We start from the raw sequence: 23,746 nt of genomic DNA on the forward strand, positions 1-23,746 counted from the left end.
TGCAGTGGCCGTGAAATATCTAATATCAGGGACACTAACTGTGTCAGAGCGTAATGCGTCTGTCTGAGTATTAAGGTAACCCTCCTGTTTTGTTATTCTGTACGTAAAATCACATTGCACGCTTTAGAAATTGCCTGTATGGGATGGTGCCTCTTCATTTTCACTCTGACACCTCATTTTTGTTGCTGCTTTCAAAGCGTCGCAGCCAGCAAATAGACTGAGAATCATCTTTGTTTGTATTAGACATTTGTCCCAAAAAGAGATTCTTTTTTTTTTTTTTTTTTTTCCTGACCCTCGATGGAACCGTACAACTAAAACTTTTATGTATTCTTGTGGCACTGTAACTGATTCGCCAACAAAGAAAAAAAGGTAGCAATAGAAAAGCCCTGCTGTGAGCTTGTGCAGAGCTTCAATCAAATTCCTGGAAGCTAGTTGACATGCAGGGCGTGGAGGTCCCTGCAAAGTCATTGAACTGCTTTCTCTGGGTTTTTTTTTTTTTTTTTTTTTTTAACAGCAGCTTTTTATATTACCTGGCAAAACTTCTCTTTCTTTTTTTTTTTCTCTGCCCTTTCTCTATCCAAAGCTGGAGCCTGTGGTTTGAAAGGCTCACTGTCCCTAGATTAGGTTCTGCTGGTGTGTATGATCAATGAACCGGAGCCGGCTCGTGGTCAGAGCAGCGCGGCGGGGTTGCAGCTACATCCCGCCAAGTGGCTGGATGGTGATAAGTTCATTGTTGTGCCTCCTGCGTGCCCCAGATAAGCCCCAGCGTGTCGGGAGTTCGCTGCAGCAGCAGCCACAACAGCGGCGGCGGCAGCCCCAGAGTAAGCCAGTTACAGCTGGTCAGACTGCAGCGCTCTGACAGATTGTTATTCCCACCTCTCAAGCTCTTTAGCGCTAATTTACCAACCTGATTACACAGGTAAACAAGTATGTCACATTTAACGCACGCCGCAGAAACGCAGCTGAACGCGCACAGCATTTACTCCGCAATATAAAAGTCACACAACTTGTGTTTATACATCCTAAAAATGGCTTTATATAAACAGAAAACAGGTAGTTCTACAGTGGAGGTGAAAATCAGGGGAGATATGGTGGATGGAAAATACTGTCCCCTAAACAGCTGCTGCTGAGTTACTCTTGAGCAAGGCATTTAATGAGGCGCTCAGCTGATTTTACACATGAAGTTTACTCTACTAATTGTGGCTAGTCTCACTCAGTAGCCCGTGACAACAGCTGCATAAAGTCTTCAGTGGCTTTGGAGAATCCTTGTAAAGTCTGAGAAAATAACTAATAATTATCTCAGCTTGATGTGGGTGACTACAGATTTCAAACAAAAGCCTGCATTACAAGCTGGAGACATGGGGTTTGAAAGACACGGGATGAAGGGTCCCAGGAAAGATGCTGTGTAATTGAATGACAGGAAAGCTGGGATTCATCTTTTTAGTCTGATGCAGATCAGGAGCTAAAGCCCCATTCCCACCTGGTATTAAAGGTGCTCCATGGAGGTTTTGACCACCAGCAGCAATGTTTTCTTATGTGATCCCCATTTTATTCATTCTTTGGCACATGCACAGAGACACAGGTGACAAAATTCCTGTGCAGCTGCAGTTAGCGATTGTTTTGATCATTATCATCCATTAATCTGTTGATAATTTTCTACATTTGTCCATTAATCATTTGGTATATTGAAGTGTCAAAGTATTATGTGTCAATCATAATATTATAAAGCCCAAGGTATTGGAATTTTTTGCTTTATTCTATTACATTAGATAAAGAAATTCAATGAATCGTTCCAGGAACATAGTTGTCTTTTAAAAAGTTTGATATTTTTGCTTCAAAAAAGTACTTAAACAATCAATTATCAAAAAGCTTCTGATTAATTTTCACTATGATAAATTAGCTAATAGTTGCAGTTTGGTTTCACACTATTCTGCTGATCCACAGGAGGCAGTAATTACCTAGGAACTACAGAAAGAAGAAGAAGAAGAAGGAGGAGAAGTAGAAAACTAGAAGAAGACTTGTAGCTAGTAAACATGGATGGAAACATGTTTGTCAGACATCAAGAATGCAGACATGGCCTTATCTTGTTATTTGAAGTTGACCTGCATTGTTGTTGTATCTCAGTGTGAAAATGACTCAGGCAGAAACAATGCCATGGATGAGTATCATTCCAAAAAAATCACTTTTTCTGAATGAGGACTTTACTGCTGCTGCTGTTTGTGAGCAGCTTGAGCTAACAGGAGCAGTTAGGTGACTTTTCAGCTTGTTGGGTGTTTTTTTCCTCCCTTTTTTCTAAAGGAAGTGGTCACTCTCAACAAATTACATTTGTATTTACACCTGTCTGGGATCCTATGGTGATGTTCTGCATGCATTTACACCTGCATTAACATGTGATCTTCCTTATCTAGACAGGATACCCAGGTATCGATGGCCTGTTAATGTCAGGTGTAGATGGCATCCAAAAGTCAGGATATTTTGGCCTTAGCTACAATGATTTTGATCTTCTGTTCTTTCAAGTGTCTCTTGCAAGGCTCCCAACTTTGAGGAAGTGCAATACTAGATCAGTGGAGCGTCCCTCTAACCAGCTTTTCTCAGCAGAGATGTTTAACAACATATCACATGAAAGGAGCACAGTGCACAGTCAACTTTTCCTGAATGAATGATGGAAAATAGTTTTGCACCTTCTGTGAAAACGGAACAAGTTTGACTGTGAGTGTAATATACTACCAGGTTCTTTTATGTAATGCAATCAATATGTGTTAAAGCCTGCAGTGTTTTTAAATTTTTTTTCATTGGTATTAGGAATGTCGGGCCTTTATTTTTGAGTGTGTAGCCCGCCACACTCAGCAGCTTACATTGTTATTCGATCCATACAGCATTGATGTTTTGTCTAAAGCCAACCTTCCAGTGGATGGTCATGCCTAACTGCAGTGAGGGGGCTCAACTGACTCCAGAGTCATGGATTATACAAATCGCAGTGCTTCTCTGAAGTGGGATAACACGGAGTGGAGAGATATTCTGTCAGACTGCAGTTCAGTATTAAAGGTTCTGTTGTCTGAACTAATGGTTGTAGGTTTTATAGTAATTAAATAATGACTGAAATTATGTGAATTCAGCTATATTGCCCACCTCCAGTGTAAATGTGATATCCCTGGCTGGTTTTAACAAACTCGTCAGGACTGTGTTAGATCTTCCAACCTCAGCAGGTGAAGCAGATATAACTGGGGAGTATCTTTCTGCCCTGCTGGAAATCAGACAAACAGTCCCTTTTTCTCTGATGCTCTATCTGTTGTTGTTGTTAGCCTGAATTGCTGTGGTTTCATGGTTGCTCATGTGTGTCTATTAGCCTCATCTGGCTGGTTTGGGTCTTATTTCCATCAATTCACTTTGATTTGATTTGATTCGGTTCAATTCAATTAGATTTGATTCAGTTCTTGATGATACATCAGATAAATACCATAAAGTGCCTCTGAGTTTCTCAGAATTTACCCTGGGAATTTAAATTTCCTCTACATTTAACAAGTGAGCAACGCAGGCGTTCACATTACAGGCTAAATTGTAAACACATTTCCTGGCTCTGAAACTGTGGACCAAACATTTATTACCATTGACAAATGCAAAACAACTAAAACATGATCCATCTATACAGTTTTAGGCCTACGTGTGCAAAAACAGTTGGAAAGGAATAATAACAAACTTGCACCACTTACAAGAGCGTCATCATTATGCATACTTTTTAAAGAAAATTAAAATGCTATCCCATACAGTTACGCATGGACTGTCAGCAGCAGATGCTTCAGCTCAGCACAGCACACTTTAATTATCACTTTGAGTACAAACAGGGTAGAAACTCCTCTGCTCACTAATTCATCAGCACTGTTTATGTTGACAAAACATCAGCCTGATATCTGCAGACAGCTGGCTAGCTAGCATTAGCTACCCGACAGGCGCAGAATGGAAAGTAGAATTCACACACGCTTCAGTCGTCTTCCACGGCCTCACTCATCTGTCCATTGTCTGTGGCCCTTGTTGTATATTATTATTATTACTTGTAATACTAAATCTCTGGAGGACACCTTCAATGAGTGAAGCAACTGTTTATACCATCATCTCATGACTAAATTGGACATGAGGAGAGGGATCTGTTTGACTCAGCTCAGGTGAAGGATAAATCTGAATGTACATTTACCTGATGGTGATTTTTCAGAGCACTACGATGTGGAAACTTGAAGCCTCCAATGCACAAACACTTAGAATAGACTTTTCAGTTTTAACGCATGGCTGTTTTCGGTCTGACTCTAACCTCTAATACACCAAACCTCAGCTGACTTGGAAGAAATCTGATACATTTTCAGGTCTTGATGTGGTTATTTGGTATAAACTGAGCTTGAATGACATGTGCCTTTTGGCCCCAGTGGGCAGGAATCACTCTGTGGTAAAAATCTGAAAGTAAATGACTAGTAAACTGTCAGATGTGGAGGCCAGTGCCCTGATTTGTTATGCTTGTTTGCTCCGAAAAGGGGTAGAAATTTTACAAACCCTTCATTTACAGCAGAGTGCATTTGTTGACAATATTGTACACACCTTTTTATTCAGCAGTTTATAGGCAGAACAGCCAGCATCATCGAAGCATGAGCTTCTTGCTCATACTGTATATACTCTGCAACGTGATGAGAAACAGCTAGTTATTCAAGCAGTGCTGAGGCACTTGTGCTACTTGGCAGGAATGCTAAATTGCCCTTTGGGAGTGCAGAGCAGTCCCCATGGAACACCATGCTAAAAGAGTCAAGGTGATCTGAGCAGCAGGGTCACTTTAACTGTTTTCTCTCAGCAGTTAAACTTTTCTTCCCCTCAAGCAGGCCTAACAGGGCACTTGTTAATTGGGCGTGATGAAAAATGGACATGTAAAATTGGCAGAGTAAGCTGTTGTAAAACATTTCACATCCTTTAAGGAGCAGATGCTTTGAAAAGCAGCGCAACAAAAATCCTGCACTTACTCATTTAGATTACAACAAAAGGACGTCAGTACTTCTGTGTACTCAATACTACATAAAAAAAAAAAAAAACGCTGTGGAAAACTAAGAAGAAAACTAAGAAGAAAACTTCAAACAGCTACATCTGCTAGAGAGCACAATACAATGAGGAAAAGCTGATTGAGCGAGGTTGTGAGTGAAATGGGGATTAAGATATTTTCCACCATCAACATATATTTCTTCATCTCTTACACACAGAGATTAAGCTGCTTTCCATATCTGTGGCTCTGCAGAAGAACAAATGGGTTAACCAATGAGACATAACAGAAATCGTAATTGGTATTCGTCTCAGGATGGCAAATGGCTTTGGTGTTTGTTTGGTCCATTGCACTTAACGTGCCTTCTTTGTGAGGGCTGACGTGCATGTTGAATTAAGTCAACATGTAGATGAGATGACTGCATTACAGGAGAGCGGTGGTCGTGTTTGAATGCCTGCTTCGTTAATCTCATTCCATATGGAGCCAACGCTCGAATTTGTGCTACAGGTTGATGCAGCGGTTCTTTGTTCAGAGGAGAGGGGGAGGTGTGTTCCGTTCATGGCAACGGGAGACTTGATTTTTTTTTTTGGCAAACTATTGTCGCATAATTGTCCTACTGAAGAGCTGAAGAGTGTGCGAATGATAAAATGTGTTTTCATTTTGTCATGGTGACTTAAACGGCTGGTTCACTCAAATTATGTATATGTCTCAGAGAATTGTGCCTCCAGTGTTGACATTTTGTTTGTTTCATTCACATAATTGGAAAAAAAAAAACACATTTAAAAAATTCAACAGAATCCTGTTAGTCCACAAACCACTCTGCCAACACTTAGGGGGATATCTCATAACCTTAGCAAATAAAACTAACTCTCTGCAGGGTTAGATGCCATTAGAAGAAATGTGATTACTTTTTTCAGTAAGGAGTAGTGGATTACAAATCAGACTTGAGCTATTTAGCCTGAATGATAACAGTATTCTTCAGGCCAACGCTGAAATCAGAATTTCCAATCAGTCCAATAAATATTTTATTTGAAACTAAGGCAAAAGTAATTTAATCAATGAATACTTGTCTGCGAATCAGTGGTGTATGTGCTGTTCTCTGGACATGAGGTGGATGTGAAGCCAAAGCAACGAGAAGAAAACAACAAACCAACAAACCGTGGGTGGTGATGGTGAGAGAGACAGACACAGCAGGGAGCCAGCTGGAACAACCTCCCCAGGTGCAAAGCATCAGGCAACATGGCTCCTCCCATCGCAACCTGTAGGAAACCTGCAAAAGGAAAAACACAACACAGCAGGAGAGGCTTAAATTCGCTAACGGTTAGCTATTGATGGTCAATATGGCCTCCAAAACATAGGCTAGTTGCTTGCTAAGTGCTGTCATCTTGTTTTCTGCACGTTAAATCATGTTAACATGTTGTTGTGGAGGTTTTAGAGGAACTGGAGCGCACCACTGATGGAGCTGTTCGTAGAAACACAAAGTACTGTAACAAATAATATTAGTAATTACTTCTACTCTTGAGTGTTTAGTCAGTATTTCAACAAGCAATAAGAAATTTAGTAATTGATTAAAATGTTCAAGTAACTTGCTTAAAACTGGAGGGAAGTGAGGCTTACACAACCATGATAAACCCACACTGCTTAAACGGTCATCCTGCAACCTGCAACAAAAAAAAAGAAAAAAGAAAGAAAGAAAGAAAGAAAGAAAAAGCATGTGTAATTCTACCTGCATACATCAGTGGATTCTGGATTTTTGCAGAGGTAAGTATCTACTTATTCCAATCTGAGGCTACAGCTTAAAAGTACCAAACCAAGCTGTAGCTGCAGAGTTAGCAGTCCTAGCTTTATTTCGTGTGCCTCTACATACACAGTGATGCATTCCGCCTCAATGCCTTTCATTTAAACAGCTTAGCAACCTGTCGAAACCATTTTTGAATCTTCCTGTCTTGGCAACAGTACGATCCATCTGCTCTGCCCTGCCTTTAATGGGATTCATCTGTGTGATCACATTCGCAGAAACTCTGCAGGGTGTGTGACTTTCCACCAGTGGAATTTCTAATCACAGCCAAGTGGGGTCAGTCTCGTTGAATCACATCAAACCGAGCGCTCCATGTATTTTACAGCAGCGGCTGGCAGAACCTCCTGTGATCTCGGCTCACCTTGAAGTGGACTGCTCAACCTGCCCTCTATGCTTTGTGTCCCATAAATAATCATCTGACATGAAATTTTAAAAGAAGAACTTCTCAGACTACCACAAATTACCATTTGCTGGCTGTCTTGATTAATATGTGGAGTCCCGTGTTGGGTAGCTTGATCGAAAAGAGACTGACTTTGATTGATTGCACTGTTTCCTATTCTCATTCATGTAGAAAATTGGCAAGGCCGCATGACGAACACCTTAAAACAAGCCCAGGAGCGTTCCCTCTGGGACAGGGGAGCGTTTATTTCTGTCTGTGAATGACTTCTACACGTTTTATTCTACTCCTACGTTTTGTTTTAACTTTTCCACTCCTTACACACAGACCTGGCGATGTTGAAACAAAAAAAAGGCTGCCGTCCAGCCAAGTCGGCACCAGACAAATATCACAAGGCTTACCTGTTTACTCTTTTAAAACCTTTCTTGTGCTTTTTTGGTGTCACTCGCTAAAGTGTTTTTTATTTATGAAACTCAGGATCACTTTAGCACAGGCATCGAGGTTTCTCTCCAATCACGTTGTTCGCTGCCTGGTTTCTGGGAAATATCCAGAGTCATCAAGCTGGTGAAATTGCTGTAGAAGTTTTTCCACATGTGCCGGCAGTGTTTCGTATTGGCAGCCCCGTCTTTGCTGACTGTGTTGTGGGTGATGGAAGTGGTGGTAAGAAGGTCTTTGATAAGGATTCTAGACATATTTGGGCTGCTGCTTATACATGCCTGTGTAGCTCACAGTTTGGGAACTTGTGTGTGTGTGTGTGTGGGGGGGTTGTGGCAGTGGTGGTGGGTTCATACCCTGAAGTTTGAATTTAGATTAGACCTCAGATCAAAATCACAAGTCTGTATCTGTCTCGTTATTCTTTCTCCCTGCCTCTTCATCCCGTCCAACCTCCACCTCTCTCACCCATCTACTCATCCCATTACACCTTCGATTTTAATGCCCCCCCCGTCCACCCCTCTTTACTATCTTCCCTCCTCACTCTAACAAGAAGCTATGACTGTGAGAGGCGAGGTAAGAGAGGGCAGCTTCCCCTGACACCGCATGAGGATGTGAGCAGAATAGCTTCAGTTTTCACCCCCCTCTTACCACACACACACACACACACACACACACACACACACACACACACACACACACACACACGCACACACACATTTACTCACACATACACACACACCTCTCTGCTGCTGTTAAATCCCAGTACAAGCACACAGCTCCATGACCATATGGTCAACCCCCCGCCCCCCCACTTCCCCACCCTCTCTCCCCTCTCCCACTGGGCAAACAGGCCTCGGAAAACAGCATTCCTCTCAGACCGTTGTTTAGCTCCTGATCTCCCTTAAACAGATCCGCTCTCCTATCTCATTACTTCTGAATGCCCCTGTCGATATCTCCACATTAAACTCTCAGCTGTTCAGGCATGCTAAAAATTTAAAACAGATGCGTACCCTATAGTCTTTGCCTCCTGTGTTTGCTGTCACCATGTGTTGTGTACTGTTTTAATAAGACACAATCCCTGCACGCCTGAAACAGCAAAGAAGATGTTATATAAAACTTCACCTGTCTGAACTAAATCACAGAGTCTGGCTGGACCAGAGAGGAGCCTCCCATTAGCTCTCACTCACAGGCTCACCTTATATGCCTGAAATTAAATTCTGGTTGGGTCTTAGCACTTATCCACGAACAGGAAGTTACAGATTGAAATGTAAAAGTGAAAACAGCAGTGCATGAAGTCTCCAGAGAAAGCTGGACTCAACATAATTGAGCATTTTGCCTCTCTCATTGTTGCAGCCCAGCATACGGATTGGCTGATTTCCTGACCTCACATTTGCAGTCTTCAAACTTTTAAACGATAAAACTGGTGATAGTCTGTAATTTTCCTACTCAGACCAAAACTGAATCTTTCCTCCTGACAAGAACTGTGTGTGAATACAAAGCCTGATGCATCTTATTCCTCTGTGCCCAATGTGTTATTAATCCACAGCTGAAAATAGTCCCCAACAAGTGCACCCTTTACTCTGGTTTGAGAAACCTTAGCTAAAAACTACAATACCCAGCAGCTGGAACATACCAGGTGGATAAGTGCATTGCTCCTGGTCTTTTCAGCTTAACACAAAAATGTAGAATAACGTCAAACACTGAAAGTGCTGCAGCCTTAATGTGAGACTGACAGAGGTGAAAATGACAGAATAATGACAAATGCTAAAACATAGTGTAACAGTATAGAAGAGTCATGAAGTAAACTGACTTAGCAAAGTCCATTACACAGCAATATAAACTTTAATAAGGCTGTAGCTGCAAAACTCCTGTTTTATTGCTAATTACTCCAATTTTACACTAAACAATGTTGTACTTTTTCTCTCTAAACTTTCCCAGTTTCTTTTTCATAAACTGATTTAAGAAATTTATAAGAGGACTAAAACTTTTTCTAAGAGTTCTGACTGCTTGTTTGGAAACAGTATTTGGCTGCCATCCACAAAAAACAACTCTATTTACAGTACATTGTTGCTGGGTTGGATATATGGCATTATTCATAGCTGGTTGTGCTAATAAACTTTGGATTCAAAGCATTATATGTTTCTATGGGAGGAACATCCAATGCAGCACATTCATAAAATATCACACATATATGATATGTTGATTAGATGCTTCAGATTACTGAATGAAATAACATTTCCTGGTCTTATGTCATCAAGCATTATGTCTCTTTTTAATGTTGAGACAAACAATGTGTGTTGCCATCTGTAACTCATAAAAATAAGAAAAAAGCTTTCAAGGAAAAAAAAAACAAGAAAAACCAAAGATTTCACTTTCTTGTGAAATTGCTTTATTCATATGTCATTTAAAAACTTCAGCAAAGCTGCTTGGTTTATGAAATGACTGTTTACAAAGATGAACAGGATTCAGCTGTGTTTTGTGCAAATGAGGAATGAAACAGGTGTGTGAAGGTAAATCAGTCCTTTAAATCGTGACTGAGACTTGGCCCCATCGTGACTTTTTCAGAAATATGTGATAGGCCTACGTAAGAAAAGAATCTGGCAAGAATAAAAGAAAGAAGGACCACGGGACAACCTTTAGCTTCGGTCTTAATTCTGCTCTCTTCAGCACTTCTGTAGTTCACTTCTGTGTGTTGTTCTGTATTGTGAATTGGCTCAGAAAATCAGTATCAAGACTTCAGCAGTTACTCAAAAGGTTTTCTCTCTAAAGACCTTAAATCTCCTTTTTTTGGAGCTTTGTTTGTGTTTGTTTATTTATTTATCTTTCTGAAAACAAAACCGACTGCATGCTGCTTACAGATGGAGCTAAATTAAAATTCACAGCACAGTCCATTATGGCCCTGACCAGCTTGCTACCAGACTGGAGAAAACTGGTTTCTATGCTAGGCTGAGTAATGACTCAGCATAAGATAAAACACCTTGAACCACATACCTCTGCAGAGTCCATTACATTTATATATATATATATATGTCTATATATATGTCATCATAACTGTCACACCCATATCAACCAGCACGCTCTGCCACTGTCATCTTTGGAATTCCCCAAACTTAGCAACAATGAAACAACTGTTCTCCATCCCTGGGCTCTCAGCTCATAGAGGAAGCGTATGAAGGAGAGACAGGGTGCTATTATTAGTTAGTATGATTTATTTCCACACCATTATTCTATTGTGAACACACGGAGGTCGTCCTTCAAGCTTGTCTTCTAAAAGTGATACTGATTTCTGAGGGAGCTGTGTAGTATCCACTTAACACAATAAATGCAGCTTTTTGCCGTGACAGATGGTTAAGGGACAACTTTGACATAATAAAACCTTCTAAGTTTGATATATTTAGTGGACATATGATTATGTTTTTCTCTTTTACGTCATCTGCAAGTCATTCCAGTGTTTTCCTCACAGGAGCTGAGATGTGGCCGAGGCCTTATTTGAGATATGCTGTCTCTGTCTTATACCCCCGCTCCTGCATATGTTTGTTTGCATGTGTGGCACGAAAGGGGTAATCTAAATACTGTATATCGTCATGGAAACCAACTTAAATTGATCCTGAAAGCCGTCACTCAGAAGGTGAGGCCATGGTATAGCACATATATTTATATTAGCACAACTCAACTTTTATATTTGAGATTCTTCTGAACAGGAAATGAGATTATTCAGAATATGATAAAGAACCAACTCATAAAGTGAAAACTTAAATATATATGAAGATTAAAGAAAGGTTTTTGAGCAGGTAAACTGAAGCTCTGTCCTTTTTCAATAGTAAATAATATATAGTATGCACTGATACACTCACAGTTACTACAGGACAAATCACCATACTGAAACGAAGCATTAATCACAAAGAGACAAACATTTTTAAAGAGATGTAATATTGATTTTATTTTTGGTTTTCTTTCTCCAGCTATTGACAGTATGTGACCCACCAATGTTTTTCTAAACGTTTTGTCTCTATCCAAAGTCAGATCTTTCTGTCCTGATCAATTCACATTTATCATATATCTTATATGCTGACATGCAGGCACATGTCTGTTATACATATGCTGATCTACACGAAACAACCCATTCCCACCACACAGGAAGGTAAAAGACAAAAAAATATTGCAGTGGAGCCCTTCCCTTGGTGTTAGGGCAGAGTGAGTATCACCACCATTTGCAATTTGTGTTAATATTTTACAGGTCAGTGTAGCTCCTCCATTTTCTTTGTGCTTTGATTTGATTTGATTTGCAGCTCAATACTGTACATCAAAGGCAAACTGAAAAATCAATTGTTTTTTTCGTACTCATAAAGCTTTTTAGAAGTATACTTACAGGAATTTCTCAATATCAATGTCACATTTGTGTGTTAGGTATAGATCTGAAGTCAAGGCGTGGTCAGCTCAGTCTTGCAAAAAGAGAAACAGCTTGGCCGGCTCTGTCCAGACACCTTCACATTTCACTAATTAAGTATTTTGGTTGTTTATATAACAAGAAATGTAAAAACAACTTGATTTAGGGGGAATTACATGTAAAAATGTATTTACCCACCTGCCCCGCATTTCTGTCCCTGGCACGATACACTCAGTGTGTACAGGTTTCACTGTCGGCCTCATCACTTTTTGATTATTATTATTATTAGTAGTAGTAGTATTATTAGTATTATTATCTTATTAGTATCTTATATTAGTATTATTATTATTATAAATCGAAAACTGAAACCTCTGATCTACAAAGGTTTGGAGACCCTGTGCTGTGGAACTTCACAGTGCATTAAAATGAGATGACAGACAACTGCGTATGTAAGGTCCCACATTTCACACTGCATGCCAGGACAATGCCAAGTCATGAAATCTAAGAAACTCTCTGTAGATCTCTGTGATAAAATTTTGTGGCGAGGCATAGATCAAAACCATTTCTAAACCTTTGAGTGTTCCCAGGAGCACAGCGACCACTATAACTGTGAAATGGAAGAAGTTTGAACCCACCGGGACTCTTCCTAGAGTTGGTTGTTAGACCTTTCAGCAGACTGGACAGGAACGGCGTTGGTCAGGGAGGAGACCAAGAACCCAACGATCACTATAAACAGAGCTTCCAATCGGAAAAGTCCAGTGGGAAAACCTGGTGGAAGAACAACCATCCCAGCAGCTCTCCATCAGTCAGGCGTTTATGGTGGAGTGGCTAGATGAGTGATGTTGGAAGGGTTGATTAAAAGGCAAACGAGAGGCTGTTTGGAGTTTGCCAAATGGCATTTAAAAGACTCTGAGAGCATTAGCAGCTAGTGGAACAACAGCTAGCTCAAAGGTGACGTGAGGACTATGGCCAACTATTCATTCACTTTTATTGCTTTGGGATGTGGGCAGAAAATTAAGAGATAGAAACTCCATAACCTCAACACACAAAATTCTACTAACAAACTGTTAGATGCTACTGGAGGTAAATTATCCAACGTTTTTTTTATTTTTTATTTTGTATTTTAGGTGAACTTCTCACTTAATATATTATTGTAGTGACAGTAGGCATAAAGAAAGCCTGTTGACGTTGTTAGCTGTAGCCTGAAGGGTCCCAGAGGGACTGTATGAATCTGTTGCAGCACCGGTTCAACACTGATCCCCTCAGCTTACCCAGAAACACTCTCCAATAAGATGAGTTATTTTATTCCACTGTTGACACTTCACTGTGATGTTATTGCCTGGAACAGAACAAAACCTCCCTGCTGGGCTCTAAACTCTGACAGTGTTACGTTGCTGAATCCTGCAAAAATGAGCCCTGCGTCTCCCTAAAACTGCACCAGGCAGACCACATTACTGTAATTTGTTTATTTCCATCCTGATGCATTAATCTTGCAACAGTAAGAATCAAATTCAGTTTTAATTCTCAAATCCCCTCTGTGGATTTTCTAATTATATCAGTTGTGCTTGGATAAGCGGAGGTCTTTGAGACTCGTGACTCGGAGAAGGAGAACAAGATTTTACTGAATTCATCTCATTTTAATGCAAAGTACGATTTACCTATGTACATGTAACAGCAACAAAACAAACTCTGAATTCTTTTCTATCACATTGTGGCTGTCTCTGTCAGTCAGTTAGGGAATGGAAAAACGAGTTGTACAGGATCCTCTGTGGTGGTACCACCCGTTTGTTTATGCTTGGATTAAAGATTTCAAAATACTTAAGACAGATGCTACATCAATTAAATTATAAAGGAATTGAAACTCCTTTAAACTAAATGGTTTAGAGAATCTGCATTCAGAGGAGCAACACTAATAACGCAGCGTAATCAGATTACTTTGATTCATTTTAGTGCTGGTGGGTGGCCGCTTTCTTTTTTTTTTCTTCCTCTCCCTCTCCACCACTCCCTTCATCTCTTTTGCATTTTTGTCTCTCGGTCTCGTTCCCCACCCTTCCTTTCTTTCGTTCTCCTGCTTCTTCTCTGCTGGGTGGTACTGCACATGGTCCCGTGCAGTAAGGCAGCGGTCTCATTAATCCCGCTCTCATGGCAAACTTGTCCCCAGGGGGGGGGGGGGAGCACAGTTTTTAAAAAGTGCCCTGTCACACTCTGGCACATCATTTGCATTTAGGTTAAAACCAGTCGGGACTCTTAAATCTTATTTATGGGCAGAGGGAACTCCCTCTTTACTGCAGCATGAGGGCATCAGTTATTGTTACACTCACACATTTACGAAACACACACACACACACACACACACACTGCTGTGTCACAGTAAAAGCATTAAGTGTTTTGGTTTGTAAACAGGATATAATCTATGTAAGGGTTATGGCTATTATCCAGCATGCAAGTGTTTCCTTTGCCAGTAATCAGTATAATGGACTGTCTGACAAAGAAGGTGGTGTCACTCGCACAGCATGCAAGTACTAGTACGGTAGGTACTGTGCTGTAATGTTTTACAATGTGCAATGTGTGCACAAAATATTCATGATGCCTGCTCTTAGCATGAATACTTAAGACCAGGTAAGTGCTTACATAGAAGGTGCATAGAGAGTGAACTGTAACATTTACATATGAAACATTAGTTAGCCAGGTTCAGAGGTCCACAGATACACTAGTGACTCTGTGAAGCTAACCAGCTTTGAACCAGATACTAATATTAGCATTCTAACATGCTGATAATGACAGTGTTAACATGCTGAGTTTAGCAGGTACTCTGGTCATCTTCTTAGTTTTGTGTTTTAGTGCACTAGCATATGTTACTTGCTAATTAGTGCTAAACGCAACAGTATCATCTGAGGCTGATTGGAACATCATCAGGGTTGCAGGTATTAGTCACATTTAGATCTAGTGATGATGTTAGATTAGATAAGATAAAAACTTGATAAATAAAAACAAGCTTGAACTATATGCTCTAAAGTGTGTGCTGCCAGTTTGTAACATGGCCTTTCTGTTGAAAATGTGTCATCTCAAAGGTCAGGCTTAATGACAGCATCAGGCATCATCAGGGTTAAAGCTGCAGCAGAGCCACAGAAGACATCGTACAGCTGTTTTTGCAGGCTGAGTATCACTCCCAATGACTAGCTAACCGCCTAAGATGTGTAAAATAAATTATTTTCCATTTATTAACTAAATACTGTATTATACAAACTACAAGGGTTTGACCTTTGATCCTTAATCATTAGTTTCATTATGCTAAGGCTTGAATAACAGACACAGATGAAGTGGACACAGCAGATGAAAAGGCCTTACAGCCCTGAATCACTTGAGACTTGGTTACATTGTGTAGATGCAGTGGAGTCGTAACTCAACAGATGCTTTGTAAATTTTACACACTGTGTAAAAGCCTGTGATCAACAGGAAAAATCTTGCTAGCAACTACATCTCAGGTAATAATCAGTGTAATGTTCTTGTGTAACGTGAGGTTAGCCTGTGTTTATGCATAAATCTCTACGCAAAGGCTTCCAGTGATTGGAAGGTTGTGTGGAGCGAGAGCTGAAAGTTGTGAGCGTGTGATATTTTACCTCTGCTGTTCTTCCGTCTACCCCTAGCTTCACACTCCCCTTTGTTTCTGTCCTCATTCTCATCTCCCATGCTAACACAAATGCCTTAACTTAGTGCCTGAGCCACTCAGTTCTAGGCTTTTCTTTTGATCAGGTCTAATCCTCATTATTATTTACAGCCCATGATTTCTCCCCGCAACCATCGCCACGCTGCGCCACTACACGAATAAACCAGCACATAGTATGGACTTTGATCAATTATGGAATACCCGCTAATGGACCCTGTCCCTTCAGTGCACCCCCACCATGCCTTTCTGCTCTGCATGCTGCTTGCGCTTACTTCTGTGTTTGGTTCATTGTGACATCTGTGTGTAAAATGAGCTTTAAATTATTTAATAGCTTGTATACCAGTAGAGCTAGCATAATATATTTGGATAATAGATTTGTGTACTGCAGTGGGTCATGCTTGCAATTAGTGTAATAGTCTCTTGCAATGGCAGAGTGTCCAAAGTAATGCATAAACAGTATGAGAATGTGCACTGTGTACCACACTTAAATGGTGTTATTAAACAGGATGTGATGTGCAGATTCCTAAATGGAATTTTGTACCCCTGCTAACAACAATGGACACTATAAAAATGTGTTTACAGAATGCAAATACTCTAAACAGATGTAACTAAAAATATGCCGGTGAGAAATGTAGCCCATATACACTGGAATGCTGGGCCTTGGGTCTTACCAAGATAAGACAAAAACATTTAATTCTTACAGTCCTCAAACTGTTTGCACAACATAAGTTTTAAATTTGAGGAACAAAAAAAAATAATTATTATTTGTTTTAGAGGAATTATAATTATAATGATTGGATTGCATAGTATTTCTATAGCACATATTATTAAAGAAGAGAGCAGATTTGAATGGTTAAAGTTTCTCTTAACATATGAGAAAATCTAAGAGAAATTTATAAGAACGTAGCTTTTGAAACTTATCGAGGTTCTATGAATGTTGTAATTTCAACACTTCTTATTAGTTTTATATTTCCGGTTTCCCCTGTTTATGTTTTGGCACAACCATATGCATTCATGGACATGCCATTGAGACTCTTTATGACGCCTTTGCACTCCTCTTTCACTCTCAGTTTACTGATTTGGAAGAAAAATATGACATTGAACTTCCTATTGTGCTTTAACCTTCTCTTCAATATGATGCTTCTGAATGAACCTGGACCGGCGGCCTCGACATAGCAGGTTTTGTACATTCAGTCACGGAGAAACATTTCCATGTTGCCCACTCTCCACGCTCTGTGTATGTAAGAAATAATTACTCTGATAAATGCAGTACGTCTGAGTATAGTGTGTTAGGGGAGAAGGGGTGAAATATGTGTGTGTTTGAGTGTACGACAGACTTCAGGAGTGCTGAACATATGCACAGGGTTCAGAGTTGGGATCCATGTGGGAGAGCTACACAGGGATGGATGAGTGGTGCACTTGCACACTTGTATTTGCAAACATGCAAATACTGCATGTTATTCATAGACAGAAGAATGTTTCTTGCTGTAGATTCTGTGACAGAACCTGTAGCTGTTACTTGTTTTTGGTAAGCTGCCACAGTTCATCAATATTGCAGAGACAATGATATTATAGGTGTTTGATGTCCAAAAAGACAGTTAATGTAAGCACTATTAGTACTTAACTGTGTAAATGTACAGTAAGTGAGTTCAGTGCTTAAAGAGCAAAGATTTGGTCATTTCCACTTCAAAAAACATCAAAAACAGGTCAAAGTTGAAACTAGATGGAATTTTGTTTAAAACATATCCATGCTTTACATGTAAGTGTTGATTCAACAGCATCTCAGTTACTAGATTTCACTCTACGGTGTTGACCCACTTAAAACTGAAATATGGTCACTCATAGTGTTGAGAAATGGTTGTACGTAACATAATAGTTAATATTCACCAAATCACTGTTTACTGCTGTAACTCCAGTGAAACCACAAAATCTGGTCAAGAACATTCAGTATGTTAATAATCTCCCACAGTTCCAGCAGCTGTCTGTTGGAGCAGTGTGATGGTGGGTTCAGGGGGGTAGGATTGAGCCCTGGCTGCACTTTGTGTGATTCTGTTTCAGTTTCTGTCCTCCAGTCAGAGCTCTTACTTCCCATGAGTTATGAGCTTGATGCATCTTTGCTACTGTTACTTACATAACACAAAATCACCCACAGAGCTCTTTCATGCATTTATAAGGTTTTCTGTTTCTGCACCGAGTGTGTGTTTTGGCATACATCACTAATTCAAACAGCTCGGAGTGGAATGCATTGTCTGAGGGACTGAGGTGTGACACACAGCACAGTGTTTCTTATGTTCCGCTGCCTCCACAAAATCACTGTTTACTCATATTTCTCTTTTGGGTTGAATCAGTTCTTGACATTTTTGTTCTCCCTAACATGGATGTAAACTCTGGAAAACTCTTTAAAGGGATATGCTAATAGTGGCTAATTAGCACAAGGCTGGTGAGTGTGTCATTTGTTTTGCAGGTATTTGGTCATAACTCAAAGTGTTGAACATACGATTTACCCTGTGATGAAAAGTAAGAAGATTAGGAATCATCTGGGAGCCATGAATATCTGCACCAACTGTTATAACCCGCTTGTGAGGCCATGACAAAAGCAGGAGACACACCGTTCTCAGCAGTTAAACAAAGTCATTTATTAAACAAACTGAAAATTAATTAAATACATAACAAAAAAATTAAAATCAAACGTGGAGCTTGGGGGTCAGTCAGTAGAATCAGTATTGCAGGATGTGCATGAGGGTGGAAGAAGTGTAAGAGTGTTGAAAGGCTCATGAAAACAAAATAAAAAAGGAAAGAACTGAAGACCAACAAAAACAGCATAACCAAGCAGTTGCCCGCAGGGAAGGAGAGGAGGGAGGAGGGGGGAGGGAGTGAGGGAAGGAGAGGAGGAAGGGGGGGCTGCCAGCAGCAGCCAGATCTTTATAGGCCGGGAACTCCAGGCCCAGGTGTTCCCAGTTGGCACTGACGATCCCTGCCCCGCACACCAGGCGTCTGAAACGCAGGCAGACAGAAACACAGATTGGCAGGAAATGGCAGGGGGTCGTCACAATATTCATGGAAATTCATTCAATAGTTGCTGAGATGTTTCACGACTGCACCAAAGTCATAGTGAAATTTCACCTGTTCTTGACAAGTCCAATGAAAATCCCGTCAAAGCATCTTGAAAACTGAAAGAAATGATTAAAATGAACACCACATTCATTAGCTGATTTATCTTTCAAGTTTTGAACTGTAGTTCTTGAACTCAAACCCACGCCACGATGTCTCTATTTTCTGATAAATTACTCAAATTCCAGTGGACCTTTGTCGTGATGTTGGCAGTGGTTGCTAGGAACATGTCTGTTGTGACAACAGGGAGCTTCTCATTCAGCCTCCTTTGTTTTCTGTTCTGTATCTGGCAGAGATCTCTGGGAACTCAGAGGACATCCCTCTGGTGCGCTGGAGGCAGCAGTGGCTGGAGAATGGCACTTTGCTCTTCCACATCCACCACCAGGACGGCAGCCTCAACCTCCCAGAACCGACTGAAGACCCTGCCAACGATTCTGCAAAGGAGGAGCTCCGCATCCTGCACATCTCTGTCATGGTAAAAGCCCCTGCTCTGGGCCTGAATGTTCACAAAGCAGCTAAAGGTGGAAAGGTGGTTTAGAAAGAAAAGCTTACTTAATTACCTAGAATCTTCCATTTGCAAGCTCTATCTTACTATTTCACTGAGATGGATTTGGATATATAAAAAATATTTTAGTGTGGCTGAGTTGTTTTCCCTTAAAGATGAAACACCCTCGGCAATATCATCTTTGAGATAAGATAAAACATGCCACCCTCTTGTTTTTATTCCCCTGGATATGGTATGCACTCCAGCCAGCTCGCAGGGAACCAACATGGCTGAGGGTGTCTTACGATCATAAAGACATGGAGGGAGTAAGGGTGGACTCCGAAGCAGTGGGTTTCCTCGTACTTAAAATGTTAATATCTCCTTTTTATGTCATGGAGACGCTGTGCAGACTAAAGGCAATGAAAAATTCTGTGTGTCTGTGTGGACCGTGAATTTATAAAGTTTCACATTTCAGTTGCAGACTGTAGATTTTTGCATGCCTGCACTGTATCAAACCTTATCTGCTATGTCGGCAGAGTAGGAAATGAATCCTTAGATCTCGCAGCTTCCTCCTCTTGCCTGAGGAAATGTATATTTATTAGATCATAGATATGCCACACCTACTCCCAGTGCCCTTTTCCAGCCCAAAGACATTACAATCATGCTTTGATGGATGATATGTATTTTCAGACATTGAAAGCATATTATAGCTGCATACACAAATGATTAGTCAGCTTGAGAAGACTCTTGCCAGCAGCTACATCTGCTGAAAGGAGGGAGGGAGCCGCACATCGATGCCCGCCCGAATGTCAGCGACCTTGAGACCGTGAAATGATAACAAATAACTGACCTTGACTATCCTCTGCATGTTTTGCATGAATTAACATCAAGCCGATCCACCAGGCGCACGAGTTTGAGTGGTGACAATGTCTTTATGTGGAAATGAGAAAGTCAGCGCGGAGGTTCTGCTTCTTACCTCTTTGATTTTCCTCTAATCTCACGTTTTTACTTCCTGCTCTATCTGCGTTTCACATCCCATCAACTTCAGGTCCGGGTCTTTGTGCTCCCTGCTCTGCTAATTTCTCATCCTGAAAGGGCTGCAGCAGTAGCGCTGCCACCAGGGTGTTTTCATGAAGGTGTGCTTAGAGAAGGATTAGCATGCAGATATAAACAGACCGTGACAACAGATGGAAGCGGCGTTGCCCCTGCGATGCCCAGGCCGTGCTGCAGCTTGCCACCCGGCTGGAGGCCCTGACCTATAAATCTAAAGCCATGTCACTTGTTCAGCTCCTTGTGGATACAAAAAGGGTCCCGTGCAGGCTGCTTTGTGGGTTTTTTAGCTCAAGCACTCATCTTTCACTGAACCTCTCTCATTATATGTCATGGGAGGCTGCAGGACAGTAGAGGTCAGCACAGGTGGCAGTGTGGAAAACAAAAGAGTGGTACACACTTGTGAATGTCTTATTGTATACAAGAGTAGAGGCTAGTTATCGACTGATGTCATAGAGTTACAGGTTGTTTTTTTTCCCCTAAACTGGTAAAAATGGCACTTTTGAAACTTCTGATTGGTTGGTTTGTAGACGTCCTAAATGTTTAGTCCTAAATGTCTGACACTGATTGGAAATTTTGCTGCAGGTTGTCTTTGGTCGCCAAAGATCCAAATCAGTTTTTGTTCAATGGGTCTCACAGTTCAATCCGAGATCATTGTTTTGGATTGACAACCAACGATTTTAACGTTTTTCTGATCTTAGACATTTTAAAGAGGCCAAACAACAGTTTAGTCCGCTAATCTAATCCAAAAGCACCCAAAATGCAAAAATAATTCTTCACTGCACAGAAAAACTGTGTTCGCACAGCTGTGGCAAATACAGTGGGTCAAAATGGAACTGAGAAATCAGTTTTACATTTTTTGTTCTGTTTGTCTTTTGTGAAGTAGGTATATTTGCACTAGAGTTCTGTATAGACCTAAGATCCAAACCTGGTCCCCTCCTGAGACCAACCAACAGACCTGACCAACAGAACTTGACTGGTACTGTCTAGGCTCAAACCCAAAGCAATATTTTTGCTTAATTTTATCCTATCTACTGACCGTTAGTTTGCCAGGTTAATGAAATGCATTGGATACACACTCTTACCTCAGCCCACTGTGTATCGTTCACTCATGACTCAGGTGCTGAGACTTTTGGCTCAGAGAGAGAAAGGGAGAAACCTGACCTGTGCCTGAAGCTTCACGCCGCAGAATGGCCTGAACAACGGTCCAAACAAAAACCAGTATGGTAGCATTAATAGTAAAAAAAAAAAAAAAAAAAAATAGTAAATTAAGATCCAGGTGGTACAAGAAGACAATTTTCAATCAAAAGCTGTTCACACAAGCTTCAAACATCCTGCAATATCATATATATTGATAGATAATAACACCAAATGCCAGAAAGGTCAAGTATCAGTCATGAGGGCTGGTTGATTATTGAAAATGTTGCCAGTTAATTTCCTGCCAGTCAGCTGACTGATCAGCTGATGAATTGTCTGAGAACCACTGAATCAGAACGCTTAAACCCACTAACTTTCTAATGTTAAAGGAAATCCTTCCATTCCTTTAACATTTGTCTCGAGGGCTGAGTTTTACAGCACCGCTGCCATGTTTTCATCAAACACACAAAATTAACTTGAACTGGTCCCAGGTCTGCACATCGTGGCCAGGTAGGCTCAGCCAGGAGGCAGAACGTCTAATCTGCCACAGTTCATTGCCTGGCCACTGTGCTCACCATGAGACTGTTTATGCCTAATGGATGAGTTGGGACTCCAGCATTTTTAGGCTTGAAGACAAGCCAAGACTTATTATGGGCCTGATCCTAAAGGGGAATCAGGTTCAGTGAACTGCACCAGACTCGAGGTCTGAGTCCAGAAAATTGATTTTTTTTTTTTTGTCTGTCACATCGGCAAAGCTGAAATCTTACCTGAGAACTTTTTCTGCTCAGTCTTGTTTTTTTTTTTAATACAAAACTGAAGATGAAGATCCAAATTTGAACTTGTGTAACTGTCGCCTGTGATACGCCAGTATTTCTGATGTGCTGTTCTAAAGTTGGGGGCTTCCTCATGTATGGTTCAAAGCCTGTCCCCATTCTTTCACATCCAACAAGGTGACCGCGGTATCCTCCACTGGCCGCGACTGGTCATCAATAATAGATGTGTGTGTCTGTACCTACACCAGGTGAGACACTGGCAAACACACGTCCTAATCTTCAGCTTGAACCCCATAGCCGGTGACAAAGTAAAAGTAAATCCCCCACGCTCCCCAACACAGTGCAGTGCAGACAAATAAAAACACTATGTATTAGAGAGAACATTAAATATTCAGTGTGGCATGATTGGTTTATCTATTGAGAGTCTTAAGCTCCAGTGTATCGCTGCTATACACATTCTCCCTATTTAATTTCCAAATTTTAATCAGCCTCTGTTTTGCCACAGGGCTTCAATGGATCAATCCAATCATCACGTACAGTACGGAGACATCCACACCAAACCCAGTCAGTTACATTATATGAAAGACTAATGTGGTTTTCAATCTTCGGGGTTAGATTTGATGTTTTTCCCCCCCTTGGATCTCTTTTAGCTCTATTGTTTCTCTACTGTTTTTTCCTCAGAGGCTATGAAGTAACTTTTTTAATTTGTGCAAATATCATAGTAAACTCAAACTCAAAAGCAGGCATCAAAGACCTAAGAAGAGAACAGATGTAGTGTACACTGGTGATGCAGGCCCACATGACTTCTGACACCGTCCGTTTTGCTGGATGGTGCAAAATTTGGACAATATGGCCAAATTTGGTTTACCTTAGCTGTCTGGAAGCCCTCGAGGTACAAGTTTTCTGTGGATCAGTGGTGTGAAAATAGCCCCTCACTGTGCCCACTCAACCCAAAAGGTGAGGAGCAGTCGAGTCTGTCAGAGCCGTATGGTGTCTGATGACGGTAGCGGATACAGCCATTCCACTCCTTTGTTTTAGTCGGCTGCGCGCTGGCTGAAAAATAAACTCTGACAGACATACTGTAGGTTTGAGGAGCAATTTAACAATAAATCCACCTTTTTTGGGTCAGTGAATTACATGTACAGTTTCATACACTGTCTATTGATCCTGGTCCCATTTCATTGTGTTCATTGAAACACTAAAAGTTATTTTCCTCTTCCAGAGAACATCCAGTATTTATTTTCTTTGACCTAAAAAAAAAAAAAAAAAGCAACAATCTGGAGCAACAATCTGACAGAGCTGTGATTGGCAGCAGTCTCTAGGGGGAGCACTGTGGTAGTGGTGGTGGTTGTAGTGATGTTTGGGGTTTATAACCTAAAATGTTGTATGTATTTTTATTACTAAATCTGTTTACTAATGTGCAACAACAAATACATTTTGTCTTTGGTTCACTTACCTGTGAGGACGCTGAGGTCATGCCTTTCGTGATTTTTCTG

General features: G+C 40.8%; 1 protein-coding gene across 1 annotated transcript in view; it reads left to right on the forward strand.

Moving 5' to 3' along the window:
* astn1 (astrotactin 1) overlaps positions 1 to 23,746 on the forward strand; it is a 336,997-nt gene that overhangs the window by 47,480 nt on the left and 265,771 nt on the right. Inside the window, exon 2 of the mRNA XM_041055289.1 lies at positions 19,100 to 19,281. Coding sequence (XP_040911223.1) covers positions 19,100 to 19,281 — 182 coding nt within the window. The remainder of the gene's footprint in view (positions 1 to 19,099; positions 19,282 to 23,746) is intronic.

This window comes from Toxotes jaculatrix, chromosome 14 (genome assembly GCF_017976425.1).
Source record: "Toxotes jaculatrix isolate fToxJac2 chromosome 14, fToxJac2.pri, whole genome shotgun sequence".
Taxonomy (NCBI): domain Eukaryota; kingdom Metazoa; phylum Chordata; class Actinopteri; family Toxotidae; genus Toxotes; species Toxotes jaculatrix.